We start from the raw sequence: 19,384 nt of genomic DNA on the forward strand, positions 1-19,384 counted from the left end.
AAAAGTTAAGTTTTCTTTACGTTCGAATTAAACGTAATTTTGAGACCATAACAAAACAACAACAAAAAGACGTCCATCAACAAAACATTTCGAAAGCCGCTAGTCAAAAAGAATTGCTCATATATATATATATATATACATATATACACATACACATATACATATACATATATATATATATATATATATATATATATATATATATATATATATATATATATATATATATATACACACACACATACACATACACACATATATATATATATATACATATACACACATATACATATATACATATATATATATATATACATATATACATATACACACACATACATATACACACATATACATACACATATACATATACACATACACATATACATATACATATAAACACATACACATACACATATACACATATACATACATACACATATACAACATACACATACATGATACATACATACATACATACATACATACATACATACATACATACATACATACATACATACATACATACATACATACATACATACATACACACACACACATACATATATGCATATATATATAAACTACGAGTTATCTCTATGGTCCGAATTAAACGTTTTATTTACCACAACAAAAACGATACAAAAAACTTCATCAACAAAGAAGTTCATCAACAAAAGACATGATTAAATCGAGGTTAACAAAAAGTAAAACTTATATGAAATAATGTTTTAGTAAAAAATACAATAAAAGAAAAACAGAAAATTTTCGGTTAAATTGGTATTTAATTAAATAGAATAACATGAGAAATATACCAAATACAAAATTAATGTAAACAGCGGGAAAACATATTTTAAAATAAGGATTTCTCTACGGTCCGAATTAACATTTTTTTTTTTTGATTTTTTATTTGAGACCATAACAAATGCACGATAAAAAGTTTAATTCTAAACAATCAAATATGGATAATGCTAGAAAAATTATGTAAGGTAAACCAATAATATTATAACACCTAAATAGTAACACCTAGGAACTGTGACTTAATAAAAAAAAAAAAAAAAAAAAAAATATATATATATATATATAGAGAGAGAGAGAGAGAGAGAGAGAGAGAGAGAGAGAGAGAGAGAGAGAGAGAGAGAGAGATTTTTCATTTATGTTTTTTTATGTGCCGTTTGGATTAAAAATTTCTTGATCGATTTAATATTTTTGTAACTTGAAATAGGTGGAGTTGGCCATATATTTTTAAGATCAGTATCCTGTTCCACAATATTCCAGTGCTTTTTTATTATTTTATTGATGAGTTTTCCAACTTTTCCAAATGTTGTCACTATCGGTAAAACTTTTTCTTTTTCTCCTTCTTTATATTTGTTGTAGACAAGTTCGTGTTGTGTATGTTGTAGTGCTTTTTTAAACCCTTTGTTAATAGATTGAATAGGGTAGCCTCGTATAACTAAAATTTGTGCTAGTTGTTTTAGCTCTTTAATTAGGTTGTAATTGTTCGAAATAATCTTATTATATCTTAACGCTTGGCTATATACTAAGTTGCTTTTTTGATGAGGGGGATGGAATGAATTATAATGTAATAGTGCCGTTGTATCTGTTGCCTTTTTGAATATTGTTGTTTCTAACTTTCCATCTAGCTTTTTGATAATTGTTAGATCCATAAAATTAATAGAATTGTTAGAATTATTGAAAGTAAATTTGATCGTGGAGTGGATGGCATTCATAAATTCGAAAACTTGTGTTAGTTTCTCAGAAGGCCCATGAAAAATAAAAAATATATCATCTATAAATCTTTTATAAAAAGAAATCCACATTGAAAATTGGTCAATTATCTCTCATCAATTCTTCCCATAAATAAATTAGCATAGGGTGGGGCCATACGTGTTCCCATGGTAGTACCTGTTAATTGTAAAAAGTGATCAGTTGAAAATTGAAAGTTGCTGTGGGTTAGGATGGTTTCTAATATAATGTCAATAAAAGCAGTAGGTGGGCGTTTTATGGGTCCGTTATATGGCAGTGCTCTATTTAAATAAAATTTAACGACGTCAATACTTTCGCGGTGAGGAATGTTTGTATATAAAGATATAACATCAGCCGTTACAAGAATATAATTGTTAGTTTCTAATACATGAGATTGAAGGAGTTTAAGGAGGTGTGTTGTGTCTTTAAAGTATGCTGGTAGTTGTTCAGCAACTGGCTGAATAAATTCTGTGATAAAGAACGACAAGTTGTCGATTGGTCCGTCACAACCAGAGACAATTGGTCTTAAGGGAATGCCTATTTTATGAATTTTGGGAAGACCATAAAACAGGGGTGTACGAAGAGGTGTTTTTGGACGAAGGAACTCCGATGTTTTTTTATCAATCATATGATGAAGAAACATATAGTCAATAAGATTGTTAACAATATTATTTAATATTAATATTACTTTTCGGTTTTACTTTTAAAATAATATTGTACTTTTAAAATAATATTGTACTTTTAAAATAATATCGTACTTTTAAAATAATATTGTACTTTTAAAATAATATTTTACTTTTAAAATAATATTGTACTTTTAAAATAATATTTTACTTTTAAAATAATATTTTACTTTTAAAATAATATTGTACTTTTAAAATAATATTGTACTTTCAAAATAATATTTTACTTTTAAAATAATATTGTACTTTTAAAATAATATTGTACTTTTAAAATAATATTGTACTTTTAAAATAATATTTTACTTTTAAAATAATATTGTACTTTTAAAATAATATTTTACTTTTAAAATAATATTGTACTTTTAAAATAATATTGTACTTTTAAAATAATATTGTACTTTTAAAATAATATTTTACTTTTAAAATAATATTGTACTTTTAAAATAATATTGTACTTTTAAAATAAATTGTACTTTTAATATTTCTTAAATAATTTTTAAGAGTAATAAATATGCTTCTTGCACATTACACAACAGCAATGCAAGCAGTAAATTATAACAGTAAGTTATTATAAATACCCACAAAAAGGTGAATATTATGAGATAATATAAACATGTAATATTTTATTAGAAAAATACTAATTACAGATCAAAGTACAAAGATACAATTTGTACTATTGTAACTCCCCAATTTGTACTATTGTAACTACCGTTCAGTGGGAAATAATAGGAGGGGATGTATTTTGAATAAAAATTCAAAAAAAAATTTTGCAATTAGATTTTTTTGCATTATTTTGAGCCCTGAAAATGCTGAACAACATAATAGATACTAAGCATAAAAAAAAGCTATAATTGTTTAAATCTTATATTTAGACTATATTATGATTTATTGTATGTTAGTTAGACTAAAGCCAATTTTTAATAGGTTTTCTAAATCATTATCGATGAATTATATTCTGACTTTAAATTGTGCACTTTTTTTGAAAAATAAAAATATGAAACTTAAACATTTATTTTCGTTGTTTTTATTACTTTTAAGCAAAAAAAATTCAAAAAACTCATCAAATTGTTTATAAAAAAAGCTGTAACTAGATTTTCAAAATTTAGCTTTAGAATGTGATCTGATGTGTAAATATAAGCTATTTATTTATTTAAAAAAGTACATCATTTTATTTAACAAGTGTTTGCAATGTTTCAGCAAGTTTATTTAAAAAAAAATTTTTTGAATTTTATTTACATTCAAGAAATAAACAATACAATTGTTACTTTTCTCCAGGGTTAGCAAAAACCCAATCCAGTGGGTTTTAGGGATGGTTTTTAGGTAATTTTGGGGGTTTTTTTGGTTAAATTTTTATTTTATACCTGTTAAATTTTTATTTTATACTGTTAAAATTTTTTTTTGTTTAGAAATATTGAAAATAGTTATAATTTTCTTCTTTAACTTTATTTAAAAAATATTTTTCATAATGTTAATGATTTATAAAAAGAACTATTTTCAAAAAAATTTTGAAAATTTGAAATTTTGGTTGATTTAGCGTAAACTAAAAGATTGTAACTTCTTTTGGCTTATTACAAAAATGTTAAGCGATCAAATAATCAACAATATTGTACAGTGATTGGTCAATCATTAACCAGAGAAACAAGAAATCAGTTCAGAAAAAATCGTGCAAAGTATTTTGCAAATTTATTTCTCGTTTACTCATTATAAGCATATGCTTGTAACATTAATGTTACAAGAATATATACTTTTTTTTTTTTATCAATTCACCTCCCCAAGGCCAACAACTGTTAAAAAATTTTTTTTATTAATTCACCTCCCCAAGGCCAACAACTGTTAAAACTTTCGAAAAACTTTTTTCCAACCGTCAAATGAGTTTGAAATTATCATGGATGACAAGTTCTGTTTTACACTGAGCAGCCAAAACACATCAAGAAATGACGGCTTTTATAGTCAAGATAAAGACAAAACTGAAAATAATATTAAATATAAGTTTAAATCAAAGATTCAGAGAAAGTTTTAGTATGGATTGCAATAAGTAGATTTGGTAAATCAAAGCCTTTCTTTACAATTAAGAATAATGCCATTGATGCAAAAATATATTCTAAAGAATGCATTGAAAAGAGACTTTCCCTTCATTAAATCGCATCACAAAAATATACAGTATATATTTTGACCTGATGGTGCAAGCTATCATTATGCAAAGCTAACAATTGAAAATTATAATAAGTTTAATATAACCTATGTTTCTAAAGATGATAATCCACCAAATTTACTGCAATTAAGGCATATTGAGACATTTTGGCCTCACCTCAAACAGAGAGTCTATTCCAATGATTTCAAAGCAAAAAATCTTAACCACCTGAAAAAGAGAATTCAACTTAAGTTACGAAATTTCAGTCCAGAATACTTTGAAAACCTTCTTTGCTTGCTTAAGACTAAAATTTGCTACGCTGTTGATCATGGGACACTCTTAGTTATAAGATGATCTATTATTGCTATCCTTACTTATTGCTTTCCTTACTTATTTGATCAGTTGTGAAACAATATAATTTGAATGACAATTAAAAGCAATTTTTTTTTTTGTGAAAATTTTTTTTAGCCTTGTGTTATATTACACAGTATTTTACACCAAGGATTTTAAGAAAAAAAATCTCTCTGAACTGCATATCTGTGTTTGAAAAGAAAAAAACTCTTTATTTTACTAATTCTAATTTAAATATAATAACTATGTAATATTTATATTAGAATTTATATTAAAATTCTGCTCTACTAAAAACAAAAAAACTGTTGAAGTACAAAATAACTTATACTAAAAAGTTGACAAGTTAGCCATTTGCATAATCTCAAGAACTATAAAAAAAAATCAGTGGCTGTTACGCAACAATAATATTTTGTAAGCCTTATTACAAAAAGTCAATTTAAAACTCAAACTTTGACTTTTTTTATTCAAATTATTATTTTTACACAAAAAAATTATACTTTTACGAGAGCTGAAAAAATTCCTGCTGTAAACTATTTTATATATAGAAATACAGGCCTCGGCAGGAAGCGAGAGCTAAAACTCTCGCTTCCCACCAAGGCCTGAATATCTATATAAATATAATAAATTTACAATTTATTATATTTATATAGATACAACTTTTTAAATCTAATAAAAAATATATATATACAAATCTAATAAAAATAGTATCTACATAAATCTAATCAAAATAATAAATTTATATATCTATATAAATCTATTTATATCTTATAAATCTTTTTTTAATATCTTTTTAAAAACAATTTAGACAAGGCAAGTAAAAAAGTTTCTTACTTGAGGTAACTTTTTATCATCATCAGAAAGACAATCAATTGCATTTTTAAACACTTCTCCAACCAATTTTTTCTCTTCAGCTGTAAAATATTTTTTTAAAGTATACTCTAGAAAAATATCTATTACCTAAATATACAGAAAACAAAAACAAAAAATAGTTACCAGTGTTGAAATCAAGCTTAGACATTTGTAAAGCATAACCTTCACACTCTTTTTTACTAAAACTGAAGATGATCACTGGAGCGTAATTGCGTTCCATTATCATTTTAACAATTTTATAGACATTTGAACCAGTTTGATCTGGAAAAAAAAAATTAAAAAATATAAATAATTATAAGCTACAAACAATAATTAAAAAAAAAAACTCTTAAAAAAATCAAACATTTACATAAACTGCTTGATTAATGAAAACGACAGCTGAAAAAAATTTTTTTGTTTGGTATTTAATATTGAAAAACATTTAAAATTGCAAAAAAGAGAATTTATAATTGCTCCCATGAATTCTTTGTTAAAATGAATGATTTGAATAGGAAGATTAAGGTTTCCACACATCCTTCTTCCGAATAAAAGGAAAATTAAAAAAACTGTTTATGTATTTATAGGATTTTATCTTTTAAATTTGTAGGATTTTATTTTTTTTAAACAAAATTTTTTTTTGAATTAATATCATTTGTTTTTGCTTTATTTGTTTTTAAAATAAGCGTTTCTCATCAATTGTATGAAATCAATTTTCCTAAAAATTTGAAAGAAAGCTAAACATAAGAATAATTTTTATAGAGCGCAAGAACCAAATAAAATTTTTTTTGGTACACTTAAATAAAACAAATATATAAAATAGATGATGATCACCTTATTATATATTCTGAACCTTTTTATTTTTATGTAATGTGATGAATAAATGTGAACTTTTTTTTCTAGTTTTATCTAGACCATTTATCGCTTTTTAATTAATGAATAATTTTTATAAGCAACAGCATTCAATTAGAAACAACTATTTTTAATTCGAAAATATTGATAATTATGTCAATTTAGTCCAAATAGATAAATTTTGATAATTTGCATATGAATATAAAGGTAATTTTGTTATATTTTACATTTGAATTTTGATATCTAAACGGTTAAAATGTCGACAACTTCATACCTAGAAATAGCTGACAATTGTATCAGCTGTGAAAATTTGTATTTTGATATTGCTAAAGCTTCAAAATTAAATCGTTTGAATGTTGGTGCTGAACAATGGTGTAAATATGAATACTGTTAAATTAAGTCACTTGAAAAAGAATGTCTTAGTTGCGTTAAAATAAAGGAAATAAATGTTGCTACAGGTATTACAAACTAAACATTTTTTTAAAATAATGTAGGCAGTATTAAAAAAATTGACAAGTTTTCCATTAAACAATTCCAATTTTAAAATTTACTTCATAACGCTACTTGTTTTGCAATCTTTAGCAATAATTATTCAATTTTGAAAATAAAATGTCACAATTTTGTTTACAAAACAAACTTCATTAAATATATTCTTGCATGACTAAACAAAAATTTCAAAAATATTCGCACCCAATGAAAATTTTAGCAAATAAATACTGTTAATTAAACTTTTATATAGGTAAATAATACAAAATAATTTTTTTAACAGAATTTTAATAGGGATATTAATCATTTAATAACAATAAATATAACACAAAATTTATTTATAGTAATAGACGAGCCTCAAATATCTGAAATATTTTATTCATATTTTTTATTCAAACTTGGCAAAAATTAGGAAATAAAATAACTAAATAAATTCTTTAATAAGTAACTAACTAAACAAATTCTTTAGTAATCTATAATGAATATAACAACATAACATACTTTTTTTAAACTTGTTTTTTAGCATTTAGGGCTTCGCAACGTAATTTAGGCTTGAAGTAGCCCCCCTAAATCCAGTTACATTTAAGAAAAATTTAACAGAGTTGCAGGTAAACACCAACAGAAAATTTTAAGAATAGATACACACTTTTTTTGAAAGTAAGGGGTATTTGATGCACCCTAGTAACCATTTAAGTTGCGTTTATAATGTAGTGGACTACCACTGTGTTTGTTTTGTAAACAAGAAGTTCTTTGTTTGATCATAAATAGTGTAATTCCCACATAAACCTAGTAACCTAGTAACCTAGTAGTACTGCGCTCAACTTATTTTTCTATGAAGCAGAGAAGCAAGTTGATCTTTGTTTGTTGATCTTTGTTGATCATCGTTAGTTGATCATTGTCATGGTTTCAAAGTTAAAGGGTTGAGAGAACAACAACAACAAAAAAATAAGTAACCCCGAAACGGTATGGGCCTCCACTACAGCTAAGGAGGATACTCATTTATCAACCTTGCAAAAAAACAGTAAAAAAAAGTTAATTAAGTTAGCTTGTACAAAAAGCTTAAAAAACTTATAAAAAATATCACTTAATCATTGCAATAAAAGAAAAATAACTAGCTATAGTTATAAAATTTTTTGGCCTTAAAAAAAATGTTGCTTGTATTTCATAACAGAAATTTGGATTTTAATAAATATGAAAATTATTAAAAACCTAACGAACTGCATGTTTTTTGAATGTAAAAAATAATAAAAGAAATCTGCAAGTCACAAACTTATTTTTTCAAATTATATTATTGCAAATAATATTCATATAAATATTATGACAATAAATGCATAAATCTGTTTATTTATACATATTGCACATTGTATTATTATGAATAGTTAGAAATAAATAACAATTTAATTCACATATATATATACATATTGTACAAAAAGATTAAACAATTAAGTAGTGATTGTTGTTTTGAATTTTTTTATTTCTAAATTTATATTTCTAATAAAAATTTCATATTTATCAGACTAACTCAAGATATTTATCAGATTTACTCAACTAAAAACTTTCAAAATAAGAAGAATATAGTCTGTAAAAAATAAAAATTACTGACTTCCTTTTCCTTTTTTTGTTTTTCCTTGAGCATTTCCTTCAACTGTTGATTGATCTTGCAAAGAACTCATGGCTTTATTGAAGTTCTCTTCTCGAAAATCACCCTGAATAATGTATACATTGCATAATTTCTAAAACCTAACTATTGATATTACAGTAAGACATGTTTCTGATCAGAATTTCTTAAATACCAGTTAAGTATTAGGAAACTTTAATTAAAAAATTACCTTTTCATCAACAACAAGATGTAAACCATCACCCCCTGATGGATATATATAATGTTGCAATGGTGTAGGACGAAAATCTGTGTAAACAACATGGCATGGCTATAAAAATAAAAAAAAACAAGTTACAAAAGACTAAAAAATCTAGTCCTAATTGTAATTAATTCAAGTAAATGTATTTTATTCAATTTGATCCTATGGTAAGCTGATACCATGGAAGGCTAATCCTACAGAAAATTATTCCATGAAGAACTTTTAAAATATAGACAACATTTTTACTGGACAACTCAATTAATATGGTTGATCATAAGACAGTAGAAGAAAAACAACAGCAATATTCAATTTTTATTTTTAATACATGCATTTGATATTTATTTATAATATCAATATAGACTATACTATATAGTTTAAAACAGTTTGAAAATCAAACATTTTGAAAATTAAAAATATCTTTTAAACATTTTTTAAATTAGGGCCTGTATTTTTTACTAAATACTCTGGAAGGGAAAAACATAATAACAATTACTAAATGAAGTTTGAAGTCAAATATTTATTATTTCCACTTGGATTCTGCATACTTGGATACTTCTTTCAACCCTATATAAGTTTTTTATGCTTTAAAATACTTAATTGTTTTTTAAATACTAAAATTCGTTAGTGTTTTTAACAGTTCACAGTAAATGAGTTATAAAATTTAGAAAATTTAAAACAAAGTGAATAATATAAACAAAAAAAGTAAGTAACAATTATAGATAAAATGAAAAATTTATAATCATGATCAGCAGTCCAAGGGATGTTCACATTATTGGCTTGTTTTGTTTATACTCATATTTAATATTTTTTTTCTTAGATTGAAGTTGATGATTGCTGGGACTTTATTCGTTTTTAAAGTATATTATAAAACAATAAGCTTGTTTTTAACTAAGAACATCCATTAAAAGATTTGAAAATGTTTTAAATTAAAGTTGAAAATAAACTAAATAACTTAATCATGATAAAATGAAAAAATATTATTTAATAAAAAAGAAAAATGTTATAAAAAAACTTAGATAAAATGCTGTAGAACTTTTTATACCTGCTTGTGTAAGTAAGCAATCCATTCTGCAAACTGCCTTGCATTATGAATTGTCGCAGACAAAAACACATGACGTACATTGTCTGGTAACAATATAATTGTTTCCTCCCAAACAACTCCACGTTCTATATAAATAAAAATTGACATAGTACAATAAAAAAAATTAATGATAAAAAATAATATAAATACAGATAATACACGATTAGCAGTAAACTAATGGTTTAGAAAAATTAATATATATATATTTACAGCCTGTAATACATATAAACCTATTTCATTAATTTGATTATTGTTTTATTTAAATCTAATGTTGTTTTTATTTTTTATAATTTTATTTATTGAAAGTTTTATTCTGCATAATATTTATACTTAAATTTCTTTTTTCTATTTTTTCACTTAGGTTAAAATTGAAATATTTACTATATTAGGAGTCATCCATAAATTACGGCATGCTCTAAGGAGGGAGAGGGTTAGTGGCCAGTGCACGAAAAAAGCGCTGGCAGGATGGTCATTTTTAAATAAACCTGCGCAATTTTAAAAATTCTTTATCTTTCTTTTTTTTTCTGATAAAAATTTAAAAAAAATTGGTAAAAAAAAGTTATTTTTCATTAAAGTTGAACAAATTAACTAAAAAGTTTTGTTGCAATTTAAAACAAAACGCTTTTATTTTTTTGGCAATTGCTTTATTATGTGCTTGCAAAAGTTTTTGCGGGCGCGTGGGCGAGCGTAAAAAGACTTGAGCGCAAAAGCGCTGGCTAAACGGAGAAGACTGGACAACTCATACTAACTTTTTACTAAAAAGTTATGACTTTGTGACGAGGGAGAGGGAACTCAAAAACAGTCAAAAATTGCATGATGTAATTTCTGTATGACACCTTAGGCATCTTATACTTTTTAATTGTTTAAAATTTAAGTAACATTTAAAATGAGACTATTTTCAGAGGTTTTTTGATGAAAGAACATTTTTGATGAAAGAGCTAGTTTATTGCTTAAAACTCAACAGCAACTTTTTTGGCACCACAATATTCCTAAACTTTAAGAAACCTTTAAATAATTGATTGGTGCAAATAAAATTACATTGTGTTTGTTTAGAATTGTCTATTCTTTAACTAGTTTTACCTATAGTTCTTCATTGCAATGTAGGACAATTATTTTTTGATTTTAATTTACACAGCCTATGTCACATGTCTTAAAAAAAAAGGTAAAAAATAAATTCCGGGATTCTGGCCTGAAATATTGTAATTCTGGCTGGAACCAGAATGACCTAAAAGTCACAAATTCCGGCTGGAATTCCGGTACATCCCTATTCATTATGAGTAATGGAGTGTTAGAATTACCTTTGTTAACAACATTGTGAAGACTTTCTAAAAGAACCTTACTTCTGAGACAAAATACAAGATTTAGTAATCTAAAAATGATAGACCTAAGCGCCATTCAGAACTTTTTGCAGTAATAAAAAGACCTTTGTTCTCCAGAGAACTGAGAAAAGCTAGTAGAGAGAAAAAGGCTAAGTAGAGAAAGGCTAGAAATAAAATCTATTGAAAGCTTCCATGGCTGCTGGAAACCAGGAGAATAATTTTCTGATAGAGTTTATCTACATCAATAAACTTTTGCTTCCTTTTAGATATATTAGTTCAAGTGAACTTTTACTAAAACAAAAAAAACTATTACTATTAAAATAGTTAGACTTAGCATTAGATATTTGACCATCTGTCATCTTTTAAGTTAATTATCAAATTTAATAACAAGCTATTAAAATAAATTTGAAAAAATCAATATATAACATGAAATATAGATAATGATGATAAACTTTTTCTCAGTTTGAAATATAAATATATTTATATATATATCATATATATTTTGAAACATAAATATATATCTCATATATATCTATAAATCTCAAATCCATGCTTGTATGGATTACTGTTGCCATATATGGGATGGACCTTCCAATGATGCCCTTTCTCTTTTAGATAAGGTACAAAAACGCATTGTGAACATAGTTGGACCTGCTCCTGCAGCTACCTCCAACCATTATCACATCGTCGTAATGTTGCTTCTTTTTCTCTTTTCTACAAATACTATAACGGGCACTGCTCTAAAGAGCTAGCATCTCTTGTGTCATCTACTAAAACTATCATTATCGTGTTACTCGTCATTCAATCTCTCATCTTTTACTGTGTCTCATTTTTTTACTATATCTCATCTTTTTACAAGTCTCATCTTTTTACTGTGACTATTCCTAAGTGCTCCAAAAACTTTTACTTGTCTAGTTTTTTTCCTTGAACATCAGTTCTTTGGAATTCGCTTCCTTCATCTTGCTTTCCTGATTTATATAAATTGAAATCTTTTAAGTCGTCTGTCAATCATAACCTTGATCTATAAACTTCATCTTTTTTCTTCCAGTAATTCCAACTCTAATAGTGCTTGCTTGCAGCCTTGATGGAAGCAAAGAAGTTGAAAAAAAAAATGCATTTTGTGTTTAATTATAGTTGAATTATTTAATTATAGCTTACAATATAAAAATTTAATTATAGTTGAATAATTATAGCATAAAAAATTTTAAAAAGTAGTTGATGTATTTAATACATCAAAGTCAACCAAAACTACAGCAAGAAAATTTGAATCTGAAAATGAAATACCACTTCCATAAAAAAAATATTTAGAATTGATTCAGATATCACTAATAGGGGTGGACGCTTTTATTACAATGATAGGTTCAGCTGGCATCTGCCAGATATAAAAGATTTTGTAAGTTTATCCAAAAATAAACATGTATCTGTAAATATCATATGTTAACTGGGTTGACTTGGTATCAAAAGTTGATGACGGAACTGAAGATACCCTTGTAAAATTAATGCATCATCATTTACCTAAAACTTTTTTACACTAGTCAAGTAGAGATGATTATTATTGAGTTCGTAGCCCTCGTGTTCTATTTATGATAAAAAAACCCTATTGTCTTCATAAACAGACTGTTAAACAGATACTTTATAAACCTTTACCAAACAAATACAGATAAAAATTGAAAAAAAAATGTTCTCTCTCAGTAGTACAATAATATTTTTTATAAGCATTATATGAATTAAGCAGACATAAATAGCCTCTGTTTTCTTATTAAAAAATTGTATTTATTTAATTTTTTAGACTATCAAAAATCTTTTTTATTTACACTTTAATATATATTTGATATTTATTAGATCAATATAGACTATAAAATATAAAAAACATTTGAGAACAGTTTGAACATGAAACATTCCAACAATTAAAAATATTTTTTAAATTTTTGTTTAAACTTAACAGCATTAAATATAATATAAAACCCTAACTATAATTATTAAATAGTATATGTTAAATACATATTGCTGTATATTTTAACAACCTTAACATTTTACATTATAAAAATTTCCAAACAAAAAATTACCTTTATCTCTCATATAATGGATTTCATCAAATACAACCCAAGCAACTTCACGCATTATCTAAAACAAAATAATTTATTAAACACATTGCATAGAAAGCTACAAAGACTTTAAATCAATAAATATAAAAAATACAAATAATATTTAACTTTTAAATAAAAAATATATAATTTATTCTTATACAAAATTAAAATAGATAAGCATGATAAAACAAATTATAAAGTAATAGTTTAATAATTTAATTTAATTAATAACAAATAATTTAATTATTTTCTGTATATATATATTGCTATTATAAATTATATATAACTTACTTCAGAACCTCTATACAGCATGCTTCTTAAAATCTACAAGAAGATTTAAAAAAAAATTTTAAACTTTAAAAAATTTTTTTTTTAGTTTTGTATGTCAAATATAAAATAACAAAAATTGTTTATACTTCAGTGGTCATTATTATCACACTTGCATTTGGATTAATTGTGACATCTCCAGTCATTAAACCAACATCTTGAAACTCTTCATACATTTCACGATACTTTTGATTACTGAGCGCCTTTAAAATAGCAAACAACTTTTAAGGCACACAATAAACAGACTTAAATAAGTAAATAATAAAAAATAAATAAATAAAATAGAATAAAGTGATTGCATTTCAATCTTTTCTTTACTCAAAACCTTTTTGTGAGATGTTTAGATTCTTTAAATAAGAAAAACAGGTTGTTTAAAGAATCTAAATAGTCCTAATGGCTTTTCTATACACTGCTAGGGGTGACCTCTGTTTTTTTCCTGGCAACTCTGGGGGTGACTGAAATAGTATATATTTCTTACTTGAGTCGTTTGCTATGATAATCAGTAGTCTGGTATAATAATTTTTTTGTATTATTTTTTGGTTGAAAATACTCGAAAAATAAAATTCAAACGCCTGACTACTGATATACGACTAATAAGAAACGGTTTAATTAAAAGTAAATTATTTTTAAAAAAAGGGAAATTTTATAAGCAGTTAAAAAATATTATTAAGTAACTGTTGTAACAAAGAGATATTGATCATTAAGTTTAATGAAAAAATTAATTTTATGCTGCATAAAAGAGCTTAAGATTACTTACTTTGAAATAAGTTTACTGCTTAATTTATGAACCATCCCTAAGACTTTCTTTTTTTTTAAAAAAAAAGAACTTCCACATGTGCATCATTTAATCAAATGCATTCTAATAATGTTTTTTCATGTGCACCCTAAGAGTAAAATTATGTTAATTTTGTTTGACAAAGTTAAAATAAAAACTTTTTTTACAAATGAAAAACAAAAGAGATTCAGTGTTAATAATGATTCAACTGCCCATTCACGTGATTTAAAGTGTGACTATAGCATTTAAAAAATGATACATTAGCATTTCAAATAAAAATAAAATGTTAATTTTAAAATTTATTTTAAATTGAGAAGAAAATTACTTTAAAATGCAAGAACAACGTTTAAAAAAACAATACAGTCGCACCTTGAAATATTAAATCGCTTCTTTTTATTACGTAAAATTATATAATGCACTGTAGTGTATTCATTATTAAACAAAGTGTATACTATTCCAAATGTTTTTTAAATGTGTTTTTTAAATAATCACAATGAATAAATCTTTATAATTCAAAATACTGTTTTAAATATTCTTTTCTAAGTAAAAAACTGTCCTGGTAGTCCTACTGGGCTTCTGACATGCATTTTTTTTTAAATTCAGTCGCCCTTTGAAAAAAAAATCATCCTGTGCCACCAGACAACCATGAGGGTACACCCCTGACTGCGCAATTCAAAAAATCAAAATTTTTAATTTATTAGTACAGAGTTTAAGAAACAATTTTTGCTAAAACACACAGAATGACAATTGTGGAAACTATAGCTAATATTGAAAATTATAAAATTATTTAAAGATATCCTGTGATTTTCAATATTGAAATATTGTTTGAAAATTTGAAAAATAATATTTAATATTCTAATATTGAAAATTAAAAAAGTATTTAAAGAGATTCTGCAATTTGCAAATAAGTTGTTTAATTAAATTTTTTGTCTAACTGAATGAAAAAAAACCAAATATTTTTGTTTTAAAAAAAAACTATTTATAAATGGAGCAAAACACAAAACTTGCAAAGTTCCAAACAAAATTTAAACTTCCTTTGATGATGTGGTTGTGGGTGATATATAAAAAGTTTTATATATTTGTATACAAATAGTATGTAAACATCTGTGTATGTGTATGAACAAGATACTACTGAAATAGATTTAAATACCTTAATTGGGGTAGTATAAATAACTCTCTGTCTTTTTTGGAGAGACATAGCAATAGCATATCTAAAAAATGTATAAAAGTAAATAAGAAGTAATTTTTTTTAACTTGTTTATTTCAAAACATCTTTCTAATTAACTGTGTAACTTAATTGTGTAATTTTTAACCATGTAAACTTATTATTTTACAATAATAAACTACTTATTTACTCAGCAATCACAGTTTTCCCAGCCGAAGTGTGCGCAGACACTAAAACAGATTGGTTGTTATCCAAGCATCTAATCGCTTCTTGTTGAAATGGATCCAGAATAAATGGATACTTCTAATTTATTAAAAAAACTTTACTAGAAAAGATAAAAGAAACCAAAATGTAAAATTTTGATAAATTCACGAACCAAATAATTGTCTAATACAAAATGGCTTTCTAAACATAAAATAGTTTACCTTAGCTGGTTCATCAGGCTTGAATGGAAGACCTTCATATATAAAACCTCCTGGTAATGCAACCTAGTGATTTGACAATTAAAGAAACATGTGTATATTGACATATTTTAAGCTTCAAAACATATATTTATAGCTTAATTATTAAAAAAAAGGCCAATTAATTTTTGTATGTTTTAACTTTAAAGTGTGCACTTTAATTTTAAAATAAATTAAGAGAACAAAATAAAAATTCAAAGGTAAAGAACTGTTAAAAACGCAGGTTTAGAATTACAAGACTTTGTTTTTAAATGTTTCAAAGATATTTTGTGGAAAAACAACTTTAAGATTAGATACAAATTTTTATTTAGTTTTTAATGACTTTCCTTCACATCTTAAACATTCTGAAATGTTTGCAGACATCAACTATATTACTGACAATGATTACAAAGTTTTGGAAAAAAATTGAATGACATTTAGTATCTATATATTACTCTTCCAATGATTTAATAATAAACTTGCAGAAAAAAAAAACTGAAGATTTGGTTTTTGAAACTTCAAAAAAAAAAAGATAAAGATAACTTGTAAAGCTTGTAACTGTTTTAGTCTATAGCTTTTAAAAAACAATTAATCTTAATTACTTAGATAAAATTAATAAAAATAATAGTATGAATAGTAGCAACAATAATAAGAATTAGAAAATTGTTCTTATTCATTGACTGTGTCAATAACCAAAGAACGATATATATATATACTTAATTTTAAAAAAGTTAAAAACTTAAAACTGGCACAAAGTTTATAAAATTTTGAAAGTTTTAAGGTCCTCCAATTGCAATCTGTATGTAATCTTTTATTTGTGGTAATTATAACTTAACCACAATCAAAAAACTACAATTAAAATAAAAGAGATAACCAAATTTAAAACTTTTAAAACTTATTTTTCCTTTAACAATAACTCACTTCATGAGTACAGGATGGTGCAGCATCTAAATGACGAATTTCAATGCACGGAACATCTAAAGAACTAGATAAAAATTTAATATTTATTTAACTGCAACTTTAGGGAGTGTTAACTTTTAATCAGCTTAGAAATCACAAACAGACATAAAAACATAGCAGATTTTAGTTACAAAATATAAAATATTCTAAATTTTAGATAAACAACCTCGTTGTATCTAACTTGATTTTTTTAGTTGATATAATCTCATTATCTTTTACTATATTTTGATCTGATGTTGGCAGATCATTAGATAATTTTGACATTGATTCTAAATTTTCTGCTTTGGTTTCAATCTCAGTATATTTCCTTTTTTTTGAAACAATAATCTCTTCATCTTCTTCATCTGGTACTTTTGCTTCAAAGATTGTAAACAGAGAATCATCTAACTCCATTTTATTTATTTTTTTATTTTTTTAATTCTATAACGTGTGATAAAGTGTTTGATCCTCAAAATTAAATTTAAAACTCCGTATAAATATAATAATTCCCTACTTTAGTATCAGTTAATGATAAAAACTTTTTTTTTTTAATTTTTGCAGGGCAAAATTTCCCCATGCTTTCGTTTGTAAATTGCCTTAAAATAAATATTCTGAACCATAAGAGACAATTTCGTAGTTTATATTTTATACGGATTTCTTTAAAAGCCGATAACTTTTTTTTGCCAATGACTTAACTTCTTAGTGCGGAAATGGACCTTTATTTTTATTTTATAAAAGATTATTAAGGCAAGATTTAAATTTATAAAAATCCTACTAAGTTTAGTTTAAAACATTGTACTTAATTAAATTGAAGATACTTTTTGAAATAATAACTAAGATTTCATTGACGATGTTGCGAAGGAGTGCCAAAGCCGCACAGTTTATTGCTTTATACAAGCTAGTTGGACAAAAATATTTTGTTCTTCAATTTGTTTTCTAAGAATGTATTTAATACATTCTTAGAAATCATTCTTAAAAATTTTTGGGTTTAAAAGCCTAAAAATTTCCTCCTCCCCAACTATTTGAGGTTCTGGATCCACTGAATCTAAAAGTCCCTAAGTATGGCTTGTAGGTCAAATTTGGAACGTGCTTCTGTAACAGAAATGTGTTCATCTATATAATATGTTATTATAGTCTATATAATTCTAATGAATTATATAGACTATAATAACATATTATAGTCTATATAATTCAAACATTTTTCAATTGCATAGACTATAATAAAATGGAAATTCTATATGCCCTGCCTTTAAAGATCATTTTCGTGTCTGTTTGTAAGAATGTCTTTTACATTTAGAGTCAATGTAATAAGCTTATGCCTCGTCACAACTCAACTGCCTGCCACTGCAAATAAAGTCTTTTGATTTTAAACTTTCTGTTGAATCTAAATTTTTCTGATAAAATTAGCTTGGTTTCTGTGCCTTGACATACGACACGTAACTTCAGCAGCTGTGGTCAATTCACTTTGCAATTTTTCCTTTTTTTTTATCCAATTTATTTGTGGTTCTCCAAGAAGTCCTTAAGGTCTTATCACAGAGCACCGCGGGAGAGCATTGGAATGGAAGTTCACGCCTCTTTCCTTACCGATGTTATAAAACTTGCTCAGAAGTGGCGTTGAACCACGGATCTCTAGGTTCTGATGTAAGCGCGCTTACCACTGCGCTACGGCTACTCATAATTCTCATCTGCTACTTATAAGTCTTCAATAGGGATGGCACCTTTACTTATTTTAATGTAAAAACGCGAATTACTTTTACGCGTAAATTACTTTACATAACTCATATAAAAATATATAATTTACTTACTTTTAAAAGTATTTTTTTTACATAAATTATATAACGAGTGAAACTTAATTACTTAAGTTAAGTTTTTTAAATGAGTAACTGTCACTTGAAAAGTAATTTACTTTTACAAGTCAAAGTAAAGTTATTTGCATTTTTACTTTTACTTGTAAATGTAACTTACTTTTAATGGTTAGTCGCGTAAAGTAAATTACTTTGAAAAGTCATTTTGGTCATAATTATGTAAAAAATATACATCGAAATGTAATTTACTTTTTAAAAGTAAAAAAAGTTATTTATGAAGTAAACTTACGTAAATATTATATTTAAAAAAATATTACACTTACTTTACCAAGTAAAACAAAACTACATCATAATAACAAATTACTTTCACGTGTAAAAATAACTAATTGGCAAAAACAGCTTATATAAAAGTAATTTGAAAAAAATTGTTATTTACATTTACAAATAAAAGAAATTTTTTTCTTTGAAATTTTATAATTTACTTTGTAAGTA

The 19,384-nt window shown here is 25.1% G+C and overlaps 1 protein-coding gene across 1 annotated transcript in view; it reads right to left on the minus strand.

Moving 5' to 3' along the window:
* The window catches only part of LOC100201206 (exosome RNA helicase MTR4), a 40,145-nt gene extending 22,439 nt beyond the window's left edge, over nucleotides 1-17,706 (minus strand). Inside the window, exons 1-13 of the mRNA XM_065801315.1 lie at nucleotides 17,275-17,706; nucleotides 17,070-17,133; nucleotides 16,134-16,196; nucleotides 15,899-16,011; nucleotides 15,694-15,754; nucleotides 13,858-13,971; nucleotides 13,733-13,765; nucleotides 13,421-13,478; nucleotides 9,997-10,121; nucleotides 8,925-9,023; nucleotides 8,699-8,801; nucleotides 5,905-6,042; nucleotides 5,743-5,822 (exon numbers count right to left, since the gene is read on the minus strand). Coding sequence (XP_065657387.1) covers nucleotides 5,743-5,822; nucleotides 5,905-6,042; nucleotides 8,699-8,801; nucleotides 8,925-9,023; nucleotides 9,997-10,121; nucleotides 13,421-13,478; nucleotides 13,733-13,765; nucleotides 13,858-13,971; nucleotides 15,694-15,754; nucleotides 15,899-16,011; nucleotides 16,134-16,196; nucleotides 17,070-17,133; nucleotides 17,275-17,501 — 1,278 coding nt within the window. The 5' untranslated portion in view covers nucleotides 17,502-17,706. The remainder of the gene's footprint in view (nucleotides 1-5,742; nucleotides 5,823-5,904; nucleotides 6,043-8,698; nucleotides 8,802-8,924; nucleotides 9,024-9,996; nucleotides 10,122-13,420; nucleotides 13,479-13,732; nucleotides 13,766-13,857; nucleotides 13,972-15,693; nucleotides 15,755-15,898; nucleotides 16,012-16,133; nucleotides 16,197-17,069; nucleotides 17,134-17,274) is intronic.
* Nucleotides 17,707-19,384: the final 1,678 nt, after the last annotated feature.

This window comes from Hydra vulgaris, chromosome 07, assembly GCF_038396675.1.
Source record: "Hydra vulgaris chromosome 07, alternate assembly HydraT2T_AEP".
NCBI classification, from domain to species: Eukaryota; Metazoa; Cnidaria; class Hydrozoa; order Anthoathecata; family Hydridae; genus Hydra; species Hydra vulgaris.